The sequence below is a fragment of the Megascapheus bottae genome, chromosome 5, assembly GCF_031878675.1.
Source record: "Megascapheus bottae isolate mThoBot1 chromosome 5, mThoBot2.hap1, whole genome shotgun sequence".
Taxonomy (NCBI): Eukaryota; Metazoa; Chordata; class Mammalia; order Rodentia; family Geomyidae; genus Megascapheus; species Megascapheus bottae.
This window is the reverse complement of record NC_143513.1, coordinates 38,157,230-38,169,970: the sequence shown is the minus strand read 5'-3', so window position 1 is coordinate 38,169,970 and position 12,741 is coordinate 38,157,230. Positions and strand designations below refer to the sequence as shown.

The 12,741-nt window shown below is 36.2% G+C and overlaps 1 protein-coding gene and 1 long non-coding RNA gene across 6 annotated transcripts in view; one reads left to right on the top strand and one right to left on the bottom strand.

The window, feature by feature from the left end:
- The window catches only part of Magi2 (membrane associated guanylate kinase, WW and PDZ domain containing 2), a 1,234,376-nt gene that overhangs the window by 89,031 nt on the left and 1,132,604 nt on the right, over positions 1 to 12,741 (bottom strand). The window contains exons 19-20 of the mRNA XM_090332908.1: positions 10,752 to 10,971; positions 9,301 to 9,444 (exon numbers count right to left, since the gene is read on the bottom strand). Of these exons, the coding sequence (XP_090189034.1) occupies positions 9,301 to 9,444; positions 10,752 to 10,971 (364 nt within the window). The remainder of the gene's footprint in view (positions 1 to 9,300; positions 9,445 to 10,751; positions 10,972 to 12,741) is intronic.
- Positions 1 to 12,741, top strand: part of LOC150063225 (uncharacterized) — a 71,342-nt gene that overhangs the window by 32,286 nt on the left and 26,315 nt on the right. The window contains exon 3 of one of the 5 annotated variants that reach the window (XR_016535505.1): positions 7,741 to 7,849. The exons of the other annotated variants lie outside the window; for them this stretch is intronic. This is a non-coding gene — a long non-coding RNA (uncharacterized LOC150063225). The remainder of the gene's footprint in view (positions 1 to 7,740; positions 7,850 to 12,741) is intronic. 5 annotated transcript variants of the gene reach the window in all.

Genomic DNA, 12,741 nt, shown 5'->3' with positions numbered 1-12,741 from the left:
TTCCACATGACCGTAGAGAGGGAAGAAAGGCAGCATCCTACAGAAAAATTGCTGTGGTCTACACGAGGCATCTTTTGTCTCCTACACAGATAACCAGGGAGTGCGGATAGCTGCCAACTCTAAGACTACAATGGTTTGATGAGTAAGGGTAAATTCCACTTTAGTTTCTTCTTCTATCATGATGTTGGATTAGATATTATGAACAACTCTACTACTGCTGAACATGTAAGAAAGTTGACTCTTCTGATGTCCAAAACGAAGTGAATGGAAGAATACAGGAAAGCAAACACATATCAAAGATGACTTTAACCCAAGGACTATCTGCCTATTCCTGGGAATCTTGAGTTTCCATTTGGATGACTGAATGATAATCATAGAAGATCAAGCCTAGGGACAAAGGCAAGGAATCTGGAGGAGAGACCTGCATGGAATGAAACCCCAAAGGATTATTTAAATTAGCTAGAGGTATAAAAGTTTAACAAGAATAAGGTAGAAAAAGTGGGACTCATTGAAAAAGGACAAAATGATTTTGATTATTAACAAGCAGAATGAATATAAATAGGCTAAAATAGTCTTGATGAAATATACAGCCAAAATGTAAAATCCAGGTTCGTAGGCAGACATAGCAAATGCAAAGACACAGAAAGGTTGAAAGCAAAGGATAAAAGACGCGTATTAGAGGAAACCCAGCATTCTTATATGAGATGAAAGAGAATGTAAAGCAAAATGTATTAGTAGGGCGTTATGTAAAGATAAAGATACAATTCACCTGGAAAATAAATAAATATCCTAATATCAAATAACATGGTCTCAAAACATGTAAGTAAAAATGGATAGTTCTCCAAAAAATTTACAAAACCATTAGTAGAGTAAATATATTTTAAGAACTTAGTTTTTAGTAAGTTAATTAAAAAATTAGAAAGCAGAATAGTTCAATAGTTCAATAGTCAATTTTTATTCAGTGAACAGAAATATAGTACTCTTCTCTAAAAATAAATTGCAGAAAATATATTTTCTTCCTGTACACATGGTTTGGGTACAAAAAGAGCAAATTTGAAAAAAAATAATATAAATTATCTGAAGACAATAAAATTATGTGACAAATCAAGAATATGAAATTGCCAGAATATACCCATATCCTCAGAAATAAAAACAAAAACACCTTTGAAATAATCTACAAACCATAAAAAAATCATGAAAATCAGATTATATTCAGAACACACCAACAACACACTGCACATCAAAACTGCAGCTAGTGACAAAAGAATAGAAAGTATGACTCATTCAACTTCTCAAAATTATTTAGAGATATTACAAATACAGTACAGCCAATTTTACTTAAGAGCATGTACCTAGGCTGAAAGGGGTAATAACTTGTACTCTTTACTCATAAAGTCCTAAAGAAAGTAACAGAAAGGCAAATAGAATAATGCATAAAAAAAGGATACATCACCAATAAGCAAGGCTTATCCTAGGAAGACTTGTCCTAGGAAACTGGGAATGATTTAATTTAAAATCCACTATGATGACTTAACATATTAATTAGCATATTAAAGAGAGAAAGAGCATAGGATCTTATCAATGAATGTAGAGAATGAATAAAATTCAACATCTGTTCAAAACAAACTCTACTAACAAACTAGTGATAGAAAGAAATATTGTTAATCTGATAAAAGTTACCAGTAAAAGCTCATTATACATCATGTTTAGTGTCAAAAATGTTAAAAAGCTTTTCACTTGAGAGTAAGAATAAAACAAGGCTGTCTGCTTTGACTACTTCTATTTAGTTTCATAGAGAAAGCCAAGCCAAAGGATTAAAAGAGGAAAAAAAGAAATAAGAAATAAGAAAGGAATCAAAAGGAAAAAACCCTCAAACTTTATTATTTCCAATCAATGTTATTATTGCATAGAAATACTAAAGTAGAAACAAATAAATATTTAAGTTCATGAGTTCAGTAATTTTTTACAATGCAATTAATCAATATACAAAGATCATTGTATTTTTTTCTCAGTTAAACCCAAACTACTATTACATCTAGGAGAAGTACAGAGTTAGGAGAGTGCTATTAAGACAGTAATCAAGATGATGTGGAATTGACCAATGAAGGAACAGAGATCAATGGAAATAGCTCAGAGTTCAGAAAAAAGGTTTACTTAAGTACAGTCAACTAGTCTTTGACAAAGGAACGAAGATAATATGATAGAGAATTCTTTTCAAATGGTGCAAAACTCTATATCCAAAATGCAAAATGGACATCTAGACAAAAGGCCAACCCTGTACTCTTCATAAAAACTAATTCAAAATGGATAATAGTCCTAAATGTAAAATGCAAATCTACAGCACTCCTAGAAGAAAGCAAAGTATAAAAATCTGTGACCTTTGATTTGGTAAATATAAAACTAATAAACACAACACATGAAAGAACTCGTAAGCTGTACTTCACTAAAATTAAAATTTTCTGCTCTGCAAAAGAGATTTTAAAAAGAAGAAGAAGACAAGTCAGGGTCTGAGACTCTGTTTGCAAAAGGTATCTTAAAAAGGGCTGTTATCCAAAAGACACAATGAACTCTTAAAAATTCAAGAAGAAAGTGACACAATAAAAGGAATTTTAAAATATTTCATGAAAGAAGATATACAGATGGAAAATTAGCATATGAAATGTTACTGCAGGGGCTGAGGTGTGGCTCAGTGGAAGAACTGCCTAGCATGCATGAGGCTCTGTGTTGAAGATAATATAAAGAAAGTAGATGAATGAAACAAAGAAAAACCTACACGGAATGTGTGTGACATGTATGCTACATGCACATGTACCTGATAAGGCACAGAAAACATCCTGAAGGAAATAGTGGGAGCTGGGCACTGTGGACTCATGCCTATAGTCTTAGCTACTCAGGAGGCTGAATTCTGGAGGATTGCTGTTTGAGGGCAGCCCAGACAGCAAAGTTTGATAGACATCCTCTTCAAAGTTTCGAGCAAAATGCAAGCCTGCAGGTATGGCACTAGTGGTAGAGCACTGGCTCAGCAAGCCTGAGGCTCTGAGTTCAATCACCATGAGTGCTATCCATCCCCCAAAAAGCAGAAAATAGGTCATGTGGGTAAAAGATGTTTTTGGAAAACCAATCAGGAAAGATCAGAAAAGAAATACCCCTAGAAATCTAGTTCAAATACTAAATATATAAAATAAGGGAAAGCTTGAAGTGTGAAAGAAAGACACATGTCACATGGCAAGGCAAACCCATGAGAAAAATAACAGATTTCCCAACACAAATCCGAAATGCAAAGAGGTATGGAACGACAAACTCCACACCATGACAGATAATAACTGTCAACTTGGATGAATATATCCAACCATGTTCACTCTTCATAATTTCAAGAGAGAGAAAATAAAAAAACTTCCATGATAGTAAAATAAAATAATTCAAAACCACTAAACTAGCACCGTGGAACATAAAGAACAAGGAAATTAGAATAAAAAATAAATCCTCCTTGGTGGACTTGCATCCAGCTCCAGGGTGGCTAGGATATTAGAATCTAATACTTCTCTAATTAGTTATAAGCTAAATGTGTCTGAACAGAAAGAAAGGTGACAAATTCAAAAGAAGATAAAATCAGGTTTTCATAACAACAGCAACAAAAAGGTGGACAAGAAGCTTTGTCCCCCATTGTTCATGCAATGAAATGTGTTAGGTCATTTCAAAAATCACTGCAGGCTGATTTTTGTGTGAGAGGAATTTGAAAAGGAGGTAAACACTTAAAATTGAAATAATATAATGCTAAGCAGGCATGGGTGAGTCTTGTACTACTGTAGGGTCATAAGAAGTCATATATATGTGCTTTAATCATAGAAAATATATGGAGAGGGAATATTTTACTTTACTTTTTATTTATTTATTTCACTGGGGAGATCAAACTTGGGGGCTTGTAGATTCTCAACTTGCATAGTATATCATCAAGCTGTGGCCCCATCTCGATTTCACCTTTTTTCTAGAGTAAATCTGCTTCCTTTCAATTTCTCTTTTAAATTCTTAGAGCTACTATATCTTCCCATTATCTCTAAAGAATGAAACCATGTTATTTGCAGAAAAAATAAAACTGCATCATCAATGTGAAATGAAATAAATCAGACTCAGAAAGACAAAAGTGTATGTTTTCTCTCACCTGTGGACTCTAGATTTGTATTTTCAAAGACATAAAACTAGAAGCAGAGAATATCTGGTGAGACACAGGGAAACAGCAGGAGTGCGAAGAGATCAAAGAAGGCAAAGGAGGTAAAGATGATTCAGTGCACACTGTATTCACATATACTGTGCAATGCCTTAATGAACCAGATGCCCGTGGCTCACATTTGTAATCTGAGCTACTCAAAAAGCTGAGATCTGAGAATAGAGGTTTGAAAGAAGACTGGGTCGGAAAGTCTTTGTGACTATTATCTCCAATTAACCACTTAATACCGGGAAGTGAGCTACCTCTCATGTGGTACAGCACTAGCTTTGAGTGAAAAAGCTAAAGGACAGTGCCTAGGCCCTGAGTTCAAATCCTAGTACTGGCACACACACACATCACACACACACACACACACACACACACACACACACACACGCCACAATAAAATTCATTTTGTACAATTAGCAGATGGTAAGAAAAAATTGAAAAAATACACAGTTTTATCTCTAAATTTCTTAGATTCCCTGATTCACTGAGTTTTCTGGTAGTTATATTGTGCATTTATTATTTTTCACCTGTTTTCTATTTGGTTTTAATTTCTAGTGCGAATGTATTTCAAAAAACTTCATGCCTGAGATTTAGTCATAATTATATAAATTTTATTCCTGTCAACTTATCAGAATATTTTACCAACAGATTGCTGGCTGGGGCTCAAGCCCAGGGCTTGTGCATTCTAGGCAAGCACCGTGCCACTGAGCTAGATCCCTATGCCAAGAAGATTTTTCTAATAATTTGTTATCATTTTCTTTTAAATCTGAATGTTATTTCTGTTTTTTTGAAGTGGCATTAGCCTTCTTGAGTGACTGAAGAAAGGCAAGCAGACATGACAATTATGTTTCTATTTCCCATTTCCTTTTATTTCTTCTTTTGCAAATTGTTTTGTTTTGTCTGTTCAACTCTTAACACATCAGTACTAATTGGTAGTGAAAGCTTTCCAGTAATTAAAATCAAAACTCTTTCTCATTTGTGCTTTGATAAATTATTTACTGTAAGTATAGTGCATGTAGTTTTTGTTGTTGTTGTCATTATTTATACTAGCTGCACTGTCCTACTCAAACTCTATTGCATTACTGATTTCCCCCCCTTCTTTGTCTTTTGGGAAAGTGTCTCACTATTTAGCCCATGTTGACTTTGAGCTCACAACCTTCTTATTTCATTCTTCATTCTCCCAAATTCTGGGCTTACAGGTGTGCATAACCATGTCCGGTTCTTTATTTATCTTAATATCGACCTGTTTTCTCTCCCACAAACCAATATTTAATTCTTTTGTTTTAATAAAAAAATGTCAATATTGCCTGCTGGTCTATTTTTCAAAAATCTCCCAACAACTCTGTAAGTTGATGTTATCTTCTATTTTATTGGAAACTAAGGCTCATAAAGTGAAATGATGTTTCTTCTTTCATAGACTATATAGATCAACATTATTAATACTTGTTCTCTTTTATTGTTATATAATAGTTGTACCAAATAATGAGATTGTTTATGAAAAATTATTTGCTTAGTTACTTTCAAATTGTTCCTAGAATATTAAGCAAGCATTTAATTGATTTAAAACAGAGTCATCATTCTCCAAACTGTGTTTGGCCTTTGGTTTGTAACTCTTATTCTCAAAAGAGCCATTATTAGTGAGTTTCTCACTACTTTCTGATCATGGTTTACTTTGAGCACATCCTCAAGCTTTGTGAGAACCTTTGTACTGTGTAGCTTAGGTTATTTGGCTAAGTTGACATTTTTCTTGATTCATCTGAAAAACTGAACAAATATACAATGTTCGTGGAATAGAAAAAACAACTCTTCTGTGGGAATATTTATTTACTAATCAACTTGACCGGTACATCACCTAATAGGCTAAAACTCTCTGAAAATAATTCTCACTGTGCTAGGTTCTCAGAAAGAATAGGGTAAAATCAGCCAGTAGGGAATAGCTTTGGAGATATGTATACTCAGCCCTCATTTATTCCACGAAAGCACTTCTGGGTAGGAAGATCATTCTTCCTTTTTATTGGTTACCACTTGGAGGTCTAAGAACAAGTGTTAAAACATGATCTCTACCACATGGTCTCAGAATTCTTTCTTCCCTGTTGGTCATTTCCTCACATTCACTGTACCTGGGTCTCACCGAATTCCTGTACTTTTCCCTGTACTACTGTTTTCTTACAGTCACACTAATATAAACTACCCAGGACAAGTCTCAGGCTCAGAGGCTAAAATCAGGTGCAAAAGCAAAATGGTCAAAGGAGTATTGCATATATTCTCAACCAAAGAGCATGGTAATTTATTCATTGTTTCATAAAATGACTTTTCAGAAGCACTCAACTTTTTTGGTAGTAATTCTGCTTTTCTGATAATTTCCTGGCTTTTTAATTCTGTTCCAAATCATGGAAAAAGTAGAAAAATAGGCAGTATCCCTTAAACATGTTTGATTATAAAATATATGCTTGCTTAGGGTTTGCATAAAGGAAATAAGAGACAGAAGTTGAGGAAAATATTAATAAGGAGAACTGTGTCTGAATGTTTCAAAGGCCAGGAAAAGCTTGGTGCTAATTTCTCCTTTTTGTTTTTTAGGCAATATTTTGTGATAGCTCATGAATATCTGGGAATATCATGAATACCTAAGACTCTTAGTAGTCTTAGAAAATTTGCCAATTACAATAATAATGTAGTTGACAGTTGCCTTGTAAAGTCTCACCTGTACAGACATTTATGTTTTACATGTATTTTTACATTGAAAGTATCAAGTGGAACTTTACAGTAAAAATCACAACTGGTTTCCTAACTAATTTTATTGTATATTTTCCAAATTAATAACCTATACAACATTCAATTTATACATTCATTTAAGGTATTAAAACCACTGTCATACAAATACTGATCAAGGAGTAGAATCCTTGCTGAAATGATTTAAATATATCAATGAATGATTAATTTTGATAAGCATTAATGAAGATAGAAAGGATTAGCTTTAAATGATCAAGTATGTAAATAAGCATAAAATAAGATCCAAATTGCTTATGTGCTGTGATCAAGAAAAATTACAAAACATGAACTCTACAGATCTAGAGTACTGTCTGTCTCCGACCTTAGGTAATACAAACATTGTCAAGCATGTATTGTGAAGTAGCCTGTTCCCCTGATATGGAATCTGATGTCTCAGTTAAGTTCTGTCATATGAATCTAGGAGTGAGGGACAACCCCCACCATGGGAATATAAAAAATAACTCACAAAAAGCAGAAACATAGCTTACATTCTTCCGTGCTAAGTCCCCAGACTTAATAAGCAGAGATAAAAAAACATCAACCAGTTATATCTGATTCAGGCCTTCTATATAGCTCATTTTCTTTGAGAAGTAAATGAATCTTCTATATTGTGGATCAAGGTAAACTAATAATCTCTTTTCGATAGCTTGCACATGTAAGGAATAGATTGCTTCAGAAGATTGACATGAAAATGATTAAACATTACCTATTTTAAGAATCCCTGACTAGATGTGAAAATACCATTTTCTAAAATCCAGGTAGAGGACTTATCTTTGTCACCTACCAGATGGAGAAGCATCTTTCACAATACTGAGCACCTGCCTACGAAGTTCTACCTCTGTATTATACTGAATTTAAGGACATCAGGTAAGCCACTGAAACCAGATGGAGACCGCCTCAGATTAAGGTCTTTAGAAGACTAACAGAGCTGGAGCCACATGCACTTGGGTGGTGATAGTTCCCTCTTACAGCAATGCTCCAGCTGCAGCTTGCAGCATTCCCACCAAGAGCTTCTTAAAACATAGCTTGTTTTATTCTGGGTGCAGGTGGTGCATGTCTGGAATCCTAGCTACATGGGAGGTTGAGATCTAAGGATTGAGGTTGGCAGTTGGAAACCATCCTAGGGTAAGGGAAGACCATGAGATTCTTATCTCCACTTAACCATCAAAATTCTGGAAGCAGAGCTGTGGGTCAAGAGGTAGAACACCAGCCTTCAGCAAAAAGTAAACAAACCTAAGGAACAGCACACAGGCCCTGAGTTCAAGCTCCACTATTGGTATAAAAATGAGTGTGTGTGTGTGTGTGTGTGTGTGTGTGTGTGTGTGTGTGTGTGTGTGTAATCTCACCCAGGAACAACTAGTTGGTGAGTGTCTCAAGTTCCGGAATCCCAAAGACAGAGTTGTTCTTTATTAACTTTAAGAGCATGGAGGGAAGGCAAGAATGAGTTTTAAATGTTATTTACAATGACAACCGGCCTTTTTGTGCACTTACTGGTTGAGAGAAAGAGAAAGAAAAAAAGAGGAGAGGGAGAGGGAGAGAAAGAGAGATTGTCTAATGTTCTGTGTTTTCACTTCATCAATCACTTGCCTCAAAGCAAGTATTTTACTAAAATCAACTCTCAACTTGTATTCTAATTGGGAAATTTCTAAATATGATTTTTATAGAACACTAATATATAAGCATAATTCCCTTTTCTCCTACTATGTCTATCTGCCCCAAATCAAAGTCAAAAGAGAAGTCAATACCAAAAGCATATTTCCAAAGAAATGCAAGAACATTTGATTAATAAAAATGACAGGGAAATGTAAAATAGAGGACCAAAAGATTATTTTTTTTGCCAGTCCTGGGGCTTGATCTCAGGACCTGGGCACTGTCCTGGGGACACCTTTTGCTCAAGGCTAGCACTTCTGCCACTTTTGGCTTTTTCTGAGTATGTGATTCCGGGGAATCAAATCCAGGGCTTCATGTAATCTAGGCAAGCACACTACCACTAGGCCATGCTCCTGTCCCAGAAGATTCTTAAATGAAAGTGGAATCATAGAATCATAGAAAGATTATGGAGCTATGCCACCATTTTGAGGTATTTCTTATATTTCCTTCTTCTGTTCAGTTTTAGTTTGCTCTTATGAAAAAGTAACTGTTTTGCGGTTTATCAGTCAGAAGGTTATAAACAAAAATTGAAAAGCACTATAATTCATGAAGCTGAAAAAGGTAAAGCAGCATTCAAGTCTGCTTGTGTCACAGTATACAATTAGCACCTGTTTGAGACCACAATGGGTTTTGCATTCGGAATTAAGGAGCTTTATAAAAACACTTACCCTCATCCTTCCGTTTCTAATTGCTGGTCCATCTTCTGCCAATCTCAACACGTACAAATCCATTTTGTATTCCCTTCCTCCACGGATGCTGAATCCAAATCCTTTGGCTCCTTTCTCCATGTCCACAGTGAAGTAATCAAAATCCTTTGAGTTAGGAGAAAATGAATAAAAAAAACTGATTAATACTGGAGAAGCTTGTGTGGTCACTTTCTATGTTCTCTGTCCCTCTCCTTGTTAACGTATTCCAAATGACACAATGTTGTGAGAAGAAGCAATCTGAATTCACAAATGATGAAAATACAAGGAACTGTTTCAAAGATTTGAGCAGATTAGAGTAGTTAAATGTGGTCAGCAATAGTATCACTGCGTATCATGCTGGTCTTACATACTTACTTACTTACATGGAATTATCACATACAAGCCCAAATGGCATCATTTCATCTTGATTTTCCTCTACTACTGCGAACATCATAAGTAGGTCAGGTGTGTGTGTGTGTGTGTGTGTGTGTGTGTGTGTGTGCGTGTGCGTGTGCACGTGTGCTTATGTTAATTATAGACACATATAAAGTGAAATTTAACGGGATCTGTCTCTATCTCTCCATTGCACAGAATACTGAATATCAAATTGGATTGCACAAAATCAATTTCTCTTTTCCCTAAAAGTCAATTATCTTCCAGACTTCCTGACCTTCACTGTTGTTAAACTCTTCTGGAGTAAAGGTGATCTTCAGTTCCTAAGAGAACATAACACCATCAGAAAGTGAAGTTGCACTTCTTTTTTTTTCATCTTATTACCTTGCTAGGTAGTGAATATCTACTAGATACTAAGGTCTGATCTAGACACCCCTCACAATGTTGAATCTTTAGACCAGCCTCCTTTTAGGAAATAGCAGCGTGGAGAGGTTAAGGAAGTGCTCAGTGAATAATTGATGCATGTTTGATTATACAGACATGGCCCTGGTGGTTGTTACAGAAGATAGAGCGTAGATGATGAAGTCTAGCCTGGTATAACTCTCCAGAGAGAGGCTTGGCCTTTGCCACAGAGTAGGATGTAGTAAATCATTATGAACCTAAAATTCCTCCTCTTCTGGCAAACATGGAATTATTCCCATTAGCTACCTTCTGAGCATTCAGATATTAGCCTTAAAATCCATAAAGTAAAAAAAAATCCGTAAAGTAGCATACTCATCCATATCAGCATGTATTAGTTCAGTCTATTACTACCCACCCACTACTGATGGATTGATAGGTTGATGGATTATTCTGATTTATTCTGAAACAGATTTATTTCTCCAATGCATTCGGGGATGCAGGTATTGCCATGAGAACACCAGAACTAGGAACACAGATCGTGCTCTCTATCTCAGAAGGGTGTTCTCCTCCATCCCTTCCTATTCCATTGCTTGGCCTTTGGAAAATCTTGGTGGAGCTGCCATGATCTGCTGAGGTACCTGCGGCTGCCTGTAGTCAGACAGAGGGTACTGCCTGGTGTCTGGGGAGTGCTGCCTGTAGTCCAGCAGAGGAGGTTGCCTGTAGTCCAAGGGTGGGGGCTGCTGGTAGTCCCCTCCTGGGGGTTGCCTGTAGTCCAGCGGGGGCTGCCTGTAGTCTGTGAATGGAGGCTGTCGGATGTCCGGTTTCACATCCTGCCTTGCTTTTACTTCGGACCTGTAACTAATAAATGGAAAGAGGATTTGCTTTGGTACCTCAACATTGTAAGGAGATGAGGAGGATTGTATTATCCTGGCCCAGTTATCACAGCTTGTGGCAGCCACTGCTTCTAGAAGTCTGCTTGCATATTTAGGATATTGAGAAGATCGAATAAATACCATTTTCCTTGTAAGACCAGATAATTTCCTCATTGGTTTTTAGTCGCACAGATAGTAGTATTACATATTTGAAAAAGATGACTGCTTTGAACAATCGCTATTAGTACAATCCAATATTTGGTGAGGACAAACAGAAAGTTTTGGAGTCCAGATGGATTTATCTGAAGTTCTTAGAAGGGAGTTAGGAATGGAGTTGTTTTAGTAGATCCTGTGAGCAGGTGCCATTTGTTACTTAACCCTGCAAGGGAAGACATTGCTTTCGTGAGCTGCATAATTCCAGCTTGGTTTTCTTCCTCAGCAGTCCACTCACCTACTGAGAGTGTACATGCTGAGAAGAGAATTATTTAAAATATGCTTTGAACAAGATGTTTAATTATGCAAATGCATGCATTAAACAAAAGGAATGGAACTGTTAGCATTTGTCTGTAGTATGCTGGTTCTTTTCCAGAAATGGCTTGCTGGGTGGTTTTGATGTCATGCTGTTGTCATTTATAGCCCAGGTACATTATTTTTTTAATGATCTGTGTGGTATTGTTATGATATATCCATTATGTGCTCCAATTCCAACCAAATGTGTCACAGGTAAAGCAAAAAAAAGGGTGAACTGAAGAATCTCCCCAAAGATTAGGCATATAAGTAGAAACAGAAACAGGAGACACTTGTGACAGCTATCATCCAGGCCACCACACACTTCACACTACACCAGCGTCACCTCCATGCCAGGATATCCAGCTGAACTGGGCATCGAATGAAGAACTCATTAGTAAGGAAAAGATACTAGGTTTTAATGAGGATTTCTAGTTTTCAAGTGAGTAGTTCACTGATCTTTGTAGCTATTAGTTCTATCATCGGATTTAGAAGTAATACAGTTTGTCAATGGTAAATCCTAGTAAGTTTTTATAGTATAAAAAAAACCCCTACAATCAATGCAATCCAGGTAAAAATTCCACATCTTGTGGGACCTTAAAGGAATCTTTCCTGCCTCAAACATCTAGGCTTCAAGGTCTGCGAGAGAATACATTTCCAATGCTCTTCCACTGACCTTATTATTTGAAATTATAGTCAAATAATGATTGCCCTCATTAGTGAAGATGAACTCTACTATTATACTTCTTTTGGGAATACATTCCAATGTGACTCTTGCTTGTTTTCAACAAATATTTTTCTGTGAATAGTATTTCATACTTGTTCATTTTAAAGTTCATTTGTGTTTCCTGAACATACACCAAAAAAAAGATGTCAGGGGACAGAGAAATAGAGAAATAAAAAATACTTGTGCCGAGCCATGGGAATTTAGGAGTAATTAAGGTAGGAAAAATATTACTATCATAAACTCTTAAAGTAGAAATCTGCAGGTAAATTGTCAGTTTCACTTTTCTTGCTCTCTAACATAGGTATTGGCTCATTGCAGCATGTAGGTGGGCCCCCTTATACAAAAGCACTTGTCAAGCCAAGTGCCAGTGGCTCACACCTGTATTCCTAACTACTCAGGAGGCTGAGGCTGAGATCTGGGGATTATGATTCAAAACCAGGCCTGCCACGAAAGTCTGTGAGACTCTTTTTTTTTTTTTTTTGCCAGTCATGGAGCTTGAACTCAGGGCCTGAGCGCTGTTCT